This window comes from Colius striatus, unplaced genomic scaffold, assembly GCF_028858725.1.
Source record: "Colius striatus isolate bColStr4 unplaced genomic scaffold, bColStr4.1.hap1 scaffold_182, whole genome shotgun sequence".
Lineage (NCBI taxonomy): Eukaryota > Metazoa > Chordata > Aves > Coliiformes > Coliidae > Colius > Colius striatus.
The window spans coordinates 1-14,285 of record NW_026908472.1 but is presented as its reverse complement, the minus strand read 5'-3'; the positions used below and the strand labels follow the sequence as shown (position 1 = coordinate 14,285).

Here is a 14,285-nt window from a genome sequence, read left to right as displayed (position 1 = left end):
AGGCTGGCCTGAATGTTTGGGGCAGTTGCAGCCATTGTAATAAACATTCAAGAAGCCCAGAAATTTACTCTGGGCTGGAAGACGACAGTGCTGGTGTCTCACACGGTATCGGCAGTTTTAGAAGCAAAAGGGTGACACTTGCTCTCTCTCTCTCCCTAAAAGATTCCTAAAATATCAAGCCATAATAGTGGAACAGGATGATGTGGAAATTGTGGTCACTAACATTATCAGTCCAGCTTCATTTCTTAGCAGAAACTCAGGAGAATCAGTGCAGCACGATTGCTTAGAGACCACCGAAGCAGTATATTCAAGTCACCTGGACCTGAAGGAGACCCCTCCGGACAATATGGAAAGCTGGTTTACAGATGGACTTGATGCCATACAACTCCCTGAGAAAGTGGCTATTATGCATGAGGGCGCACCAAAAAGTAAGCTCGGAGTTGGAAAGAGGAAATGAGCTGGCGGACAGAGAGGCAAAACAGGCTGCAAAAGGAGAGGTAAGGTTTAAGGGAGCCTTGATTCCAGATGGACAAATCTCCCTGGAAGGTAAGCCTAATTATACTAAAAAGGATAAGAAATTGATCACAGATCTAGAGGGCACATATAATGAGGAAGGATTGTGGGCTGTTACCCCACAAGGAAAATTAGTATGGTCTTTAGTGAGCGAAGAACAAAAAGGAACACTGGGGAGGCAGAGGCTCTGCACAGACATCTAATCAGGCAAATTATAGCCAGGAATTTATATAGTACTGTAAAACAAGTAACTAGCCAATGTGATCTTTGCCTCCAAACTAATCCAAAGAACGTTCCTAAACCAGAGATAGGTCAAATTGGCAGAGAGAAGGGACCTGTTAGTGCTAACTGACACCTTTTCAGGTTGGCCAAAGGCATTTCCCACAAGAACAGCAAAAGCGTGAGAAGTGACAAGAGTTATGAAGTAAATTAACTTCATGGTTACCTAACTTGGCTGGGTTGAAAGAACTTTTGTGGTAATAAGTCTGATAATTGTTATCATTGTGCTATTTGTCATCTGTATCAGATGTTTCTTTTGTTGTCAGCACCGGAGATGCATGCTCTTAAGTGGAAAGAACACCAGCTAAGACAAGCCTGATTCAAATAAGTACTTTAGTAAAATCCTTAATAAGGAATCACTGTATCAATAGTAAAAGAATTTACTAATTTTATAGAAAAAGGGGGGATTGATGTAGAGCTTTATACTAACATGTGCTAATAAACGTTATACTAACTTATCGCAATAGTATAAAGCTTATTTCTCAGACAGGACAAAATTCACACAAGCTGTAAAAGGTCACGCTTATCTCCTCACACAATACCTCCGGGGTCCTCCAACTTCCTTGAGGACAGAAACCGGTTCTGCGAGGGGACAAGTGATATCTGAAGATCAGGGGTGAGGAAGCCTCAGGACTTATCAGCCTTTATCTCCCAAGGCCCCAAAGACCATCACCAGCCATCACCGGGAGACATCACGCAAATAAAAGGAAGAAAAGACCTAATTTACATGTGAAAATCGGGACAGGTTGTGTCTTTGTCTAGGCGGACAATCTCATTATATGATTTTGTAACTTTGTAACAAATATAAGCCAAGCAAGTTGCCGAGTCGGGTGCGCACGTTTGTGGTGGAGCGATCCCCCGTGCGCCCGGCGCCGAATAAACATACCTTCTTTATAACTCTTTGAGTTATAGAGTTTGATTCCGCAAGTCAATGGGAAACCAGAAACAACCACAGACCTACACTGGGGAAACGGAGAGCCCATTTCTTGCTATGGAAAGCAGTTCCTAAACATGAAACTTCCCAAGCTGCAGCTGCCAGGGCAGCAGGGAGTGAGGAGGGACAACCCGGGGTTCCTCAGGTCCAACACGGAACCTTACAGACAACCTCCCGCAGGCCTCGCCGCGAGGGGAGGGGATATTTCCTGACCTCTCAACCCACCTAAACGCCCCCCGGCCCAGTTCACCCCATTTTACTCCAAACCTCCCTATTCCCTCCCAGTTCCCCCGCACCTCCACCGCGCATGCGCCGAGCCGCCCGACTCTGCCCCTCCGCCGCAGCAGCCGTGGGCTGTACCACCCCGCGGCGGGGGAAGGGGGGAAAGCCAAGAGTGAACCTCGTCTTTATCCCCACGTCCTGCGTGGATCGCGGCTTCCTACCCCTCCTTCCTCACTTGCAATAGCATCCCGGCTCTTTTCGAGCCGCAGTTCGAGCCGCCCTGAAGCCGCGGGGACGGAGCGGGGAGGGAGCGGAGTGGTACGCGCCGCCCCCCTCCCCCCCACGGCACTGGCGGTGGGTGCGGCTGGACCCGCTGCCTTTTCCTCTCAGTCCGGTCGCCGCCATGAGGTGAGGGGTTATGTTTTGTCGTGTCTTTGAGCCTGGGTCTGCTCTTAGTGAGCGGGGGTGCCCGGCGAGGGAGTCTTAATGATAGGGGGAAGGTTCCCATCTGCGTTAGTGGGGGGATGACTCTTGTGAGGCTGCCCTGGGTCCTGCGAGGCGGCTGTGGCCTACCAGTTGAGGGGAGAAGATGGCGGTTGGGCCACAATGGCGGCTGAAGGGAGGCCTAAGCTGGGCCTTTGGCTGCTCGCCCTTCCTTATCTTATGCCTTGCAGACGCGGTGGGAGCTGGCCCGAGCCTCCAGCCGCCGCCCAGTCACCGTGCGGGAGCGGGCAGGGCACTGAGCTGTGGGGTGGGGGTTTCTCCGCAGTATGCTCCGGCTGCAGAAGAGGCTGGCCTCCAGCGTCCTGCGCTGCGGCAAAAAGAAGGTTTGGCTGGATCCCAACGAGACCAATGAAATTGCCAATGCCAACTCCCGTGAGTTATCGGCTTCTACAGACAGAGCCCCAAGGGACAGGGATGCGTTGAGGGGTATGGGGAGAGGCTTTTCGACTAAACTCGGTAGCAATGAGGCTGCCTTAGGTAAAATTTTGGCGTTGAGCTACCCTTTTTGCACTTTAGAGTGGAAATAAGGTTCTGGATGTACTGATGTGCCTGGCAAGTTCTCAGTAGCGGGTTCAGTTTGTGGGGACCCTCGGAGAAAATGAGGGAGAAATGGGAGGGGAAAGGAAAGGAGACACTCTCTCAGCATGAAGGGTTTGGGAGAGGGTCGGGTCCTTTTTGTACAAGCCAGATGGGAGTTTGCTCTTGCAGAGTTGTTGAACTCAAAAGAGTTTTTGAAGATGTTGAACGTGGAATTTCTTCCCACAGGTCAGCAGATCAGGAAGTTGATTAAAGATGGTCTGATCATCCGCAAACCTGTGACTGTTCACTCCCGTGCACGATGCAGGAAGAACACCTTGGCCCGCCGAAAGGGCAGGCACATGGGCATTGGTAAGTGATCCCTCCACAAACAGCTCTTCTGTGGCTCATGGGCAACCTACAAGTTTAGATTGATCTCCAGGAGTCTTATGGCAGGGCCTAAAAAGGCAGTTTGTATGTCAGTCCTGTCCTTGAAGTAAAGAGAACAATTTCCAGTGAGGTCTGGACAAGCTGAGAGTTGGGCAGAGAGGAACCTCATGAGGTTCACCAAGAACAAGTGCAGAGTCCTGCACCTGGGGAGGAACAACCCCATGCACCAGTACAGGCTGGGGGTTGAACTGCTGGAGAGCAGCTCTGCAGAGAGAGACTTGGGAGTGCTGGTTGATAAACTAACCGTGAGCCAGCAACGTGCCCTTGTGGCCAAGAAGGCCAATGGCATCTTGGGATGCATCAAGAAGAGTGTGGCCAGCAGGTCGAGGGAGGTTCTTCTCCCCCTCTACTCTGCCCTAGTGAGGCCTCATCTGGAGTACTGTGTCCAGTTCTGGGCTCCTCAGCTCAAGAGGGACAGAGAACTGCTGGAGTCCAGCACAGGGCCACCAAGATGATCAGTGGACTGGAGCATCTTCCTTATGAGGAAAGGCTGTGGGACCTGGGGCTGTTTAGTCTGGAGAAGGTTGAGGGGGGACCCTGTTAACACAAGTACTTAAAGGGTGGATGTCAGGAGGATGGGGCCAGTGGTTGTTCTGTGGCGGCCAGTGACAGGACAAGGGGTAACGGGCACAAACTGGAACACACAAAGTTCCACTTAAATACAAGGGCAAACTTGTTTGGTGCTGAGATGAGGGACCCTGGCACAAGCTGCCCAGGGAGGGTGTGGAGGCTCCTTCTCAGAAGGTTTCCAAACCCACCTGGACACATTCCTGTGCCCCCTGATTGAGGGGAGCCTGCTTTAGTAGGGAGTTGGGCTGGAGGAGCTCTGGAGGGCCCTTCCAATCTCCACCATTTGGGGACTTGATCAGTAAAAAGGTGGTGTTCAAGTTTGAGAAATTTGGCCTTGCCCTCACCTCATTGTCCCTCTTTAGGTAAGAGAAAGGGCACGGCCAACGCCCGTATGCCTGAGAAGGTGACCTGGATGAGGAGGATGCGGATCCTGCGGCGGCTGCTCCGCAGATACAGGGAGTCCAAGAAGATCGACCGCCATATGTAAGCCCACTCTGCCCAGTCCACCTTTGGGCTGCTTGTCTGCACTCTCCTTGCTGCATGCAGCTTCTGGGATGAAAATAAATCTGGGGAATGTTGGCATCCCAAATCTGTTCCGGGGTCATCCAGTTCTCCAGACAAACCCTCAGAGAGCCTCCCCACGCCTCTGTTCTGTGCCAGGAGGGCTGCAGGAGGCCTTGGGACTCCACAGTGTGTCAGTCACCCTAGGCAGCCTCGTGTTTACAGCCTGTTCTGCTCCATTAGGTATCACAGCTTGTACCTGAAGGTCAAGGGGAACGTCTTCAAGAACAAGCGGATCCTGATGGAGCACATCCACAAGCTGAAGGCAGATAAGGCTCGCAAGAAGCTCTTGGCGTAAGTGCTGCCTGGCTTTAAAGCTCTGGATTGTGGATTCTCTGTAGGAAACTCTGCAGGCGGGTTGTTCCAGCAGCTGGCTGGTGGTGGTGGCTCTGCACTGGGGAGAGAAAATATCAAAACTGGGTAGGGCTGGTGTGAGGCAGAAAAATCACAGAATCATTTGGTCGGAAAAACCCTTTAAGCTCGTGGAGTCCATCCCCTGCCCTCACAGTGCCCAGCCCACCACTAACCCATGGCCCTCAGCACCTCAGCTCTGCAATAGCTCCAGGGATGGGGACTCCCCCACCTCCCTGGGCAGCCTGGGAACAGGGGTTGACAACTCTCTCAGGGAAAAAGTTCTTCCTCAGCTCCAATCTAAACCTCCCCTGGGGCAACTTTAGGCTGTTTCCTCTTGTCCTGTTACTTGGGACAAGGGACCAATCCACACCTCACCACAGCCTTCTGTCAGGGAGTTGCAGAGTGCTCCTGTCTCCCCTCAGCCTCCTCTTCTCCAGGCTGAACACTCCCATTCCCTCAGCTGCTCCCCATCAGACTTGTGCTCCAGCCCCTTATCCAGCTCCACTGCCCGGCTCTGGCCACACTCCAGCCCCTCAGTGTCCCTCTGGCAGTGAGGGGCCCAACACTGAACACAGCCCTTGAGCTGCAGCCTCACCAGCACCCCAGTATAGGAGGATACTCACTGCCTTGGGCCTGCTGGTCACACCATTTCTGATACAAGCCAGGATGCCCTTGGCTCCCTTGGGCATGTTGCTGAAATACATTGTCCTGGCTGAGCTCTGGGCATGGCATTCTGCCTGAGCTGGAAACAGGTAAATTATTGATCAGCCCCTCTGATGATAAATGACTGACGGGGAGATGAGGAGGCACAAGAACCAAGGGATTTCAAAATCCTGTGTTGTTTTGTTTTAAAACAAACAAACAAACCAACCCCACAAGAAACATCCAATAAAACAATATCTTCAGTTTAACCCTGCAGAGGTGTGACCTGGGGTGGGTGGTTGCTCTCTGGAGGCTGTTGGGGCTCATCCCCATACGTTGACCCCTGCTTTCAGTGATCAGGCTGAAGCTCGCAGGTCCAAGACCAAGGAGGCTCGGAAGCGCCGTGAGGAACGGCTGCAAGCCAAGAAGGAGGAGATCATAAAGACTCTCTCCAAGGAGGAGGAGACCAAGAAGTAAACTGTCTTCTGTACATCCTGTTTTCCATCTGTGGTTGCTCAGTAAAATATGTCTGGGACTACTGGTATGTGCCTGCTCTCTGGGGAGTTCTGAAAGGGCAAGGGAAGCACTGAGGCTGGGTCTTGTTGGGAAGCAGGCAAATTAGGCAGGTGGTTCCTGGCCTGTGGGCAAGCTCTAGCCCACAGTGGTGCGGCCCACACCAGGTTTGTTCTGCCCTGGGCAGCCCTAGGGCTGCTGCCAAAGGCAGAGCATAATTCCTGTCAGCTGCCCCTCTGCTGTGGCTGCCTTCAGCCCCCCCTCCCCAAGCAAGGGGCTACCCTGCTCAGCTTTGGGATGAGGGAGTGCAAAACTGGGTCTGGGGCCCACTTTGTCACTTTGAGGCCCTTGACCTCTTCAGTACCTAAAACCCCCAGCCCAGGGGGGAACTTGAGACAATTCTGGCAGGGAAGGAGCTGACATGAGGGCAATCAATGGGCTTATGGGCTTCTTACCCCACCCCACAACAGTGGGCATTGCCATCCCCACCCCAAGGGCAGCCCCAACCCAGCACCAGCCTTGGGGCTTTATAAGCTGAGAAGGGGGATTTCCCCACTCACAGGAAATGCATCTGAGACCCACCTCATCACACAGGTTGTGGGACTGCCTGTGTACAGGGCTGGTTGCCTGCTATGCCCACACATTGTGTGTCTGCACCCCAGGGCCCTACATGTTACCCGAACACCCTGATATTCCTTCCCCCCCGCACCCACTCTGGCCTTGACCACACTGCTGCTGTCTCACATGGCCTAGGAAAACCAGGCCCAGTGCCCATGGCAAGGGGCATGTGCCACTCCACAGAGACGGGACTGAGATAAGCAGGAGGGGACACAAACTGCATGTGCCCCCGTGCATTGAAAGAGCAGAGAAATGACCTGGTGGCACTGTGGTGGTGGTTAATAGTGGAGCTGGGGAGGTCCTGGGCATGGCGCTAGGGGGTTATTGCTTGTGTGGGCAAACAGGTACAGGTGGGTACAGCTCTGGCTTTGGTGTGTACACAGGGGGCTCTGCATGCCCACCACTGTGTGCTACCTGCTGTGGGAGGGGTGGGAGCAGCCATCCCATCCGTGAGTACCCCTCTGCCCCCTGCCTTGTGACAGCTCAGGCTGGGGGAGGGGGGTCAAATAACCCAAGTATCACGTGGCTGGGGTTCCCAGAGGTGGAGACACGGGGATAGGGGCTAGGGAGGGACACACGGCACTGCCCCTCAGATCTCGGTCAGTGCTTCGGTGGGGACCAGCCTCACTTCCTCCTTCTGGTCACCTGGATAAGGCCCTAGGTCTTGCCCACGCCCTGGACCAACAGACAGAGGGGCAGGACGCGATGGGTCCCCTCTTCCGGCCCGTACCTGGTTCAGGCGGAGGCTGATCCGCCCCTGCTCCCTGTTGCCCGGCATGGCCTGACAGCTCCTCCACATGCTCTCACCGGGGTGGACGCGCTGCACGAAGTTGGCAGAGAAGAAGCCCAAGCGGTCACCCACCCGGCATGGCTGGGGGGCGGCTGAGACCCTGCCCCTGCTCCAGCAAGCCACGAGGCCACTGCTGTGCGGTCACTGGCCCGTGGGCTCCTGGCCACCCCGGCGTGGATCCCTCCTCTCCCAGACCCCTCTGACCTTCCATCAGTCCTTGTTGGAGTCATCCACCAGTGTCACCCTCACCAGGCCTGGTGGGAGGAGACATGGGGCAGCCAGGAGGATGTGTCACTCTCCCTCCTCCTCCACTGCCTGTGTGGGTCCAGTGTCCCCCACCCCACTGAGCCCCCTCTCCACTCACTGCAGTGCCACTTCACTGCCCCCCTGTCCCCTCCTTCCCCCTAAAGCCACCCCCTTACTGCCATCACTTAGGCTCCCCGTGCTGCTCAGGGTGTCCTCACTCTCCTAGCTGCTGCTGTCTCACCCTAGAGCAGAGGGAGGGCTTGGGGAGGATGTTCCCACCACAGCGCCCCCCAACTCTTTGCAGTCCTGGGGAGTACCTGGATGCCAGTGGTCAGCTTTGTGGGGCTGGTGCCGTGTGCCAGGGAGGTGCTGAACTGTAGTGCCTCGTACACCGAGTCCACACTCTTGTCAGGGTCTGTAGGGGGGACACAGGGGGGTGTCAGGGCCCCTCCAGCTCAGTCTGCACCCCACGGCGGGTGCACCCCTGGCTCTGCAGTGCAGCTGGGGCTGGGAAGGACTCTGGCAGCAGGAGGGAGGAGCTGAATTTGTGTCAGAAAACAGTGGCCTGGGGGAAAAACAGGGAGTTTGGGGAAAAAAGGGGCACCCAGACCACCCCGGGAGGAGGCAGAGCTGGGGTGCTGGGAGGTTGCTGGGGCTGTGTGCACTCCTGGGGCCGGGGATCCCCGTGTGCGGGGAGGGGGCGGTCCTTACATATGCACTGACATCTCTGTTCACTACCTGCCCGTGGGCATGCACATCCCGGTGCCTGCAGCTCCCCAGGGGTCAGGGCTGTGTCGAGGGGTTTGGGGGGCGGGCTGGCAGGGCTCTGTGTGTGTTGTGTCTCCCTCCTCGCAGCACGTACCGTCTTTCCGGGGCACTGCTGGTGCGAAATCCCCTCCAAGCACCAGAGATGCACGCCGGCCTTGCACCGCAGGCCCTGCAGGCAGCGGGGGGGAGTTGTCATGGGAAGCTCCTTCCCCCCCTTCGCCCCCGGGGACCCCTCCGCAGCCCCCACCTGCGATGAGCTGCCGGCACAGCTCGCAGGGACAATGCTTCTTGAAGACGTACTGCTGGAAGCCGTGTGTCTGTGGGGGAAACGGGGCCCTGCACACCCCGCCTCCGCCCACGGGAAGAGGCTCGCCACGCTCTTGCTCCACAGCAGCGTCCGGAGGGACAGGGACCGCTTCAAGCCGCTGCATCTGCCGAGGTCATTGACAGGGACCTCGAGAGGGGCTGGAGTGGACCCTTCTGGGCTGTCAGGGACGCCTCCGACTGTCAGGAACCCCGGGAGGGGACCAGGGGAACCCCTGAGGGGTGGTAGAAACCCCCCCGGGGGTGGCAGAGACCCCTCCCAGTGCCCCCTCCCCTGCTGCATCACCCCAGCCTGACCGGGAATCCAGGGCAGCGAGGCCGGCGAGGGGGGCTGGGGTAGCTCCAGGGCTGAACCCTCCTCCCCCAGCGACATCCCAGAGCTGGAGACAGGGTGCACATTCATCCCCCCCCGTGCACACTCACGTCCCTCCCGTTGCACACTCGCACCCCCCCCCCCCCCAGCTGTACCTTGCTGCCGTGCTCGGCGCCGGGGACGGCGGCGGGGGTCTCGGAGGTCCCCGCCGACTCCTTTCAGCCCGGGCGGCTCCGTCATGCTCCCGCCACGCCCCCCCCCTCCTCCCTCACCCCCTCCCCGCTGTCTCGACAGCGCCGCGACTCGGTCACGATAATGCCACGCTCAAGCTACCGCCGACACCTCCTCATCGTGGGAGGAAGAGAGAGGGAGGGAGGGAGAGAGGGAGAGAGAGAGAGAGAGAGAGAGAGAGAGAGAGGAGGGAGGGAGGGAGGGAGGGAGGGAGGGAGGGAGGGGAGGAGAGGGAGAGAGAGAGAGAGAGGAGGGAGAGGAGAGAGAGAGAGAGAGAGAGAGAGAGAGAGAGAGAGAGAGAGAGGAGAGAGAGAGAGAGAGAGAGAGAGAGAGAGAGAGAGAGAGAGAGAGAGAGAGAGAGAGAGAGAGGGAGGGAGGGAGGGGAGGGAGGGAGGGGAGGGAGGGGGGGATATAGAGAGATATGCTAATCTTTGGCTGCTCATTGGCTGTCAGCTGACATGGGGCGGGGCTTGTCCTCCCCATTATCAGGCTGGATGCCAGGTGCCCACCACACTGCTCTATCCCCCACCTCCTCAGCAAGCCAGGGAAGGGGAGAAAAAATAAGATGGGAGTCTCGTGGGTTGAGATAAAAGCAGTTTAATAAAGAAACAGCAAAGCCGCGCGCGCGGGAAGCAAAGCAAAAGCAGATAAAGCTGTTACTCTCTGCTTCCCATCAGCAGCGATGTCCGGCCACCTCCCGAGAAGCAGGGCTTCAGTACGCGTAGCGGTTGCTTTTGGAAGGCCAGAAATGAATCTTGCCTCCCCTTCCTGCTCCTCTCCCCCAGTTTATATTACTGAGCTGACGTCATATGGTATGGAATATCTCCTTGGTCAGCCTGGGGCAACTGTCCTGGCCATGGGTCCCTCCCAAGATCATGCCCACCCACAGCTATTGGTGAAGGTGGGGGAAGGAATGCTGGAGGGACAGCCCTGATGCTGTGTGAGCAGTAGTCATAATATTGATATCAACAGTAAGCACAGCACTGCAAGAGCTGCTGTGGAAAATCACTACCATCCCAGACCCACTACAGGGGGCATCCCCATAGTGACAGCTATTGGCAGGGTCAGCACCCAGGGACACATTCCCCCTCCCCTTGATACTTATGGGACAGTACCCAGGGACATCATCCCCTGCAGCACTCATTCCGCCACTCCCCCGATATCCCTGAATGGGGTGAGCGCCCACGCCGCTCCCATTCCCTCCTGAGGAGGGGCAGCATCCATAAACACCCTCCCCACCACCATTTTCACCCTGGGAGGGGAGCAACATCCACGGACACCCCCCTTTGACACTCCATTTTCCCCTCCCGAGGGCAGCACTCATATGTCACCCTGTCACCTCACACTAACAGCCTTTACTTCCCCCCGCAGTGACACCCAGGGGGGGTTCCTCAGCGCCCTACCGGAGTAAATCCTCCTCTTCCTCCCCCAAAGGAACCAAACCTGTGTGAAACGAGAGGGAATTAAAATGCAGTGGGGGCCGCGGGGCTGGCACAGGGCGAGCTTGGCTTCTAGCCTTGGACAGGGCGCACTGGAACGGATTTTTTGGGGGGGGGGGGACACAAGGCGAGTGGGCAGGATAGATGTCCTTGGCTGGGCTGGGACAAGGGGATTGAGGGGGGGGCGGGACACGCGGGGCTGTTCACTGGATGGACCGTGGCGTTTGCCCACCCCGGGGTGGTCACCAGCCACCCCGATCCGACCTCGACGGCCGGAGAGACTCCGTGAACAGCCCCGTGTGTCCTTTCCCCCCCTCCCCTCATGTCCCCCCACCACTTTGTATTAACAACAAACACGGGGACACACACACACACACCACCCTTCCCACTATTTACCGTCAACTCCCCTCCCTGAACTGGACTCAACGCCGTTCTCCCTCTCCCCTCCCCGTGTTTATAAAAGGGGACACACACATCAATCTGTCCCTGATGTCACCTGATGTGTCGTTCCCCCTCCCCCCCGGACAACCCCCACCATGTTCTTCTGGCACAGCCAACCTGACCACTACTGGTTCAGTCCTGGGGTACCCCATCTCCAGCTCTGGGTGTGCTCAGGTAAATACCTCCTTCCCCCTGCTCCTAACCCTAAATTATCCCTAGCACTTGGGGAAACTGAGGCACGGCTGAGTGTCTCCCCTCCGGGAGTGGGTTGTTTCCCACAGGGCCCCCCCCCCTCCGGACTGCCCTACATGAAGCAGGAGGAACTCAATGGCATCTCCACCTCGCAGGCCCTCCTGCCTCCCCTTACAGTACATCCTCTGTGCCCCCACATCTCCTGCCTCCACTACCACAAGGAGACCCTCACCTACCTCAACCAGGGTGAGCTAGGGGGCATTGGGCACCCCGTGAGGAGGTGAGACTCCCCATTCCCATGGTGCTCAGCACTCATTTTTGCCCTCCCATTCCCCCCCCCGCACAGGGCAGTCGTATGAGACCCGGATGATGGGAAACCCCCAGATGGTGCCTGGCGTGGAAGGACAGAGGATACTCAAGGTGAGGGGAGTGGAGACCCCCAAATCTTGGGGCAAAGCCATGGGGAGCAGCTCGGACCTTAAATCCCAGTTCAGCCCCAGCTCAATTCCATTTTAGCCCCAGTTCAGCTCCACTTCATTCCCAGTCCAACCCCATCTCAGCCTCATCTCAGTCCCCAGTCCAGTCCCCAGCTCAGCCCCAGTGCAGCCCCAGTCCAGCTCACCTCAAGTGCTGGTCTAGCCCCAGTGCAGCCCTGTCTCTCCGTGGGTCCGTGGCCATGGGCTCAGACCACAGCCATGGCTGGTGGCCCGGGCCTGATCCTGTGTGCTAGAGCCTGGTGCGGATGGTTTTCTGGCAGCTGCGGTACTTGGAGCAGCAGCAGCTGGAGGAGTGATGGTGGAGTGACTGCATTCTCAACATCGGTCAGTGCCAGTGGCGGGCAGGGTCCGGAGTGGGGGGCTGCTGGGGGGCTGCGGGTGCTGTGCTCCCCCCACCCACAGACATCCTGCTGTCTGGCAATCCCCAAATCCACCCCAACGCTGCTCAACACAGTGGAGTTCCTCTGGGACCCATCAAGGTGGATGTCTGCATGCAGGTGGGAGCCAGGCTTGGAGAGGGGCTGAGGGGGCTGGGGGGGTGGGGCTGAGAGGGGCTGGGGTTCACTGCATCAGCATCAAGTTCATGCTGCAGAAGAATGGAGGGGAGAAAGGTGTTCCCTTCCACATCCTTCGGGGCAGGGGGCAAGGGAGACCCCCCTGAGCACCTCCACTTCTGCCAACTGCCTTGACAATGTGAGGGCCTGGGATCCCCATTGGCTGCCATGGCAGCGGTCCCTGGGCCACCCTCACTGCCCCTGGCACAGCCTAAGGGAGCCACGGGAAGCAGAAGACAGACTGAGAGAAGGTAGAGAAGCAGCAGGTGCCTGAAAGGAAATTCCAGCCGTCCTACGAGAACACCATCCTGGTCGAGGGTGCAACTCAGCCCTGGCCCTCTCCCCTGTGGGCCGGGTGGCCTCCAGGACCTTGCATCCCCTGACCCCCCTCCCTCCATCCTCAGTGTGTCCCATGGCTGGATGTGCTGGATGCTCCCCATACTCCCCCAGGCACTCCGGGGCTGCCATCTCCTCCCTCCTTCAAGCTGCTGAGCCCTGACAGGTAAGTGGGGGACCCCTCTGGACTCCCACCCACTGCTGGGGTCCCTCAGTCCCATCCCCCACTCCCCACAGAGGCTGCGTCACCCGCCTGTGCTGCCGAGAGCCCCACGGAGAATTCTGGCGAGGTGAGGGTGCCATCAGCACAGACTCCAGCAACCCTGTAGCCCCCCAGGAGAGGCTGTCTGGGCCAAGAACATGCCCACTCAGATCATGCCCCAGCTGAGGCCCTGCTCCCGCTGCCGCAGGCGCTGAGCCCCTGTGCATCCCCCCTGGAGACGCAGCAGTGGCTGCACAATCGCTGCTGCTCTGCCTACTCCCACATCTTTGCCAACTTCATGGGTGAGGCTGTGAGCAGTGCTGAGTTTGGGGTGGGGGACAGAGGCAATCCCTGTGGCTGCCACCCCCCCTGCCCCCCCTAACTGTCTGCAGGCGCTGATCTGCTGAAGCTCTCCCACAGGGACCTGATCCAGATCTGTGGAGCCCCTGATGGCATCTGCCTCTGCCACACACTGACAGGCAGGTGGGCTCCAATGTCTTTCCAGGGACCCCCAGGAGCCTCCGCAGTGCCTGTCCAGGTCCTGTGCCCCCACCCTCCCCCTCTCCGCAGGTGCCCATGGCCCCGACTGACCCTCTACGTGTCGTGGGAGCCTGACAGTGCGGCCAAGGGCACAGAGGACGGGTGCTCCAGTAGGTAGGTGGGTGCATGCAGTGTGGAGGTGGAGCATCTGTGCTCATCACCCCATCCCCCATTGTGTTCCAGGACTGTACCAGGAGCTACATCTGGAGGAACTGACGGTGGACGAGCTGGCTGGGAAGCTGGCCGAGCTGCTGGGGTTGCCTGCAGGACAGATCCTGTAGGGATCTTCTGGCATCCACATCCTTGTCAGCGACATCCTCGTAAGGACCAGGGGAGACATCTGGGTGGTGTCAGACCCTGCAACCATCCCAGCCCCTTGGGGTCCTCAACCTCAGCCCCTACAGGTGCCCCTCACTGTAGTGGGACAAGGGTCCAGGCCCTGGTATGGGACAGGCAGCTGCAGCCTGGCCTCCTTCACCTCACCCCCATGGTCCCACAGATGATCAGGAACCTTCTGGATGAGATATGCTTCATGGTGGATGTTGGCAAAGGTAACATGGTGGCCAGGGGATGTGGGCAAGTGATGATGGCCCCATCTGAGCCACATCTCTGGGCAGCATCCGGCCCAGAGGGCTACCAGTAGGTGCTGCAGTAGGACCTGGCCCCTAGAGCTGCATCACCCCTGAGAAGGGAGATCTCCCACCAGTGTCAGAGTGAGATGTGCAGGGATGGAGAA

General features: G+C 57.7%; 2 protein-coding genes and 1 pseudogene across 5 annotated transcripts; 2 read left to right on the top strand and 1 right to left on the bottom strand.

Annotated features, from left to right (window-relative positions):
- Positions 1-2,092: 2,092 nt before the first annotated feature.
- Positions 2,093-6,083, top strand: LOC133629138 (large ribosomal subunit protein eL19). Of its 2 annotated transcripts, XM_062019803.1 has the most exons (6): positions 2,093-2,356; positions 2,718-2,824; positions 3,218-3,340; positions 4,351-4,471; positions 4,733-4,843; positions 5,899-6,083. In XM_062019803.1, exons 1-6 carry the CDS (start codon positions 2,352-2,354, stop codon positions 6,020-6,022), a joined length of 591 nt encoding a protein of 196 aa, XP_061875787.1. In that variant the 5' UTR covers positions 2,093-2,351; the 3' UTR covers positions 6,023-6,083. The 2 variants fall into 2 exon arrangements, with proteins under 2 accessions (XP_061875787.1, XP_061875788.1); XM_062019804.1 differs by lacking the exons at positions 2,093-2,356; positions 2,718-2,824 and adding an exon at positions 2,866-2,929.
- Positions 4,867-9,356, bottom strand: LOC133629139 (SH3 and cysteine-rich domain-containing protein 2-like). Of its 3 annotated transcripts, XM_062019805.1 has the most exons (7): positions 9,273-9,356; positions 8,728-8,911; positions 8,575-8,649; positions 8,030-8,127; positions 7,407-7,496; positions 5,527-5,645; positions 4,867-4,943 (listed from the first exon to the last, which is right to left on the bottom strand). In XM_062019805.1, exons 2-6 carry the CDS (start codon positions 8,909-8,911, stop codon positions 5,544-5,546), a joined length of 549 nt encoding a protein of 182 aa, XP_061875789.1. In that variant the 5' UTR covers positions 9,273-9,356; the 3' UTR covers positions 4,867-4,943; positions 5,527-5,543. The 3 variants fall into 3 exon arrangements, with proteins under 3 accessions (XP_061875789.1, XP_061875790.1, XP_061875791.1); XM_062019806.1 differs by lacking the exon at positions 7,407-7,496; XM_062019807.1 differs by lacking the exons at positions 4,867-4,943; positions 5,527-5,645 and adding an exon at positions 7,671-7,720 and having other exon boundaries at positions 7,422-7,496.
- Positions 9,357-11,536: 2,180 nt separating this feature from the next.
- On the top strand, positions 11,537-13,826 carry LOC133629137 (upstream-binding protein 1-like; annotated as a pseudogene).
- Positions 13,827-14,285: the final 459 nt, after the last annotated feature.

Bases quoted from the DNA above. Each gene is read 5' to 3' on its own strand.
- LOC133629138 (XM_062019803.1), top strand. The intron at 3,341-4,350 runs GTAAGTGATCCC...GTCCCTCTTTAG, and splicing joins GGGCAGGCACATGGGCATTG to GTAAGAGAAAGGGCACGGCC. The intron at 4,472-4,732 runs GTAAGCCCACTC...CTGCTCCATTAG, and splicing joins AAGAAGATCGACCGCCATAT to GTATCACAGCTTGTACCTGA.
- LOC133629139 (XM_062019805.1), bottom strand. From the start codon at position 8,911: ATGCAGCGGCTTGAAGCGGTCCCTGTCCCTCCGGACGCTGCTGTGGAG. The intron at 8,128-8,574 runs GTACGTGCTGCG...TCCCCCCTACAG, and splicing joins AGCAGTGCCCCGGAAAGACG to ACCCTGACAAGAGTGTGGAC. The intron at 7,497-8,029 runs GTACTCCCCAGG...AACTTCGTGCAG, and splicing joins AGCTGACCACTGGCATCCAG to CGCGTCCACCCCGGTGAGAG.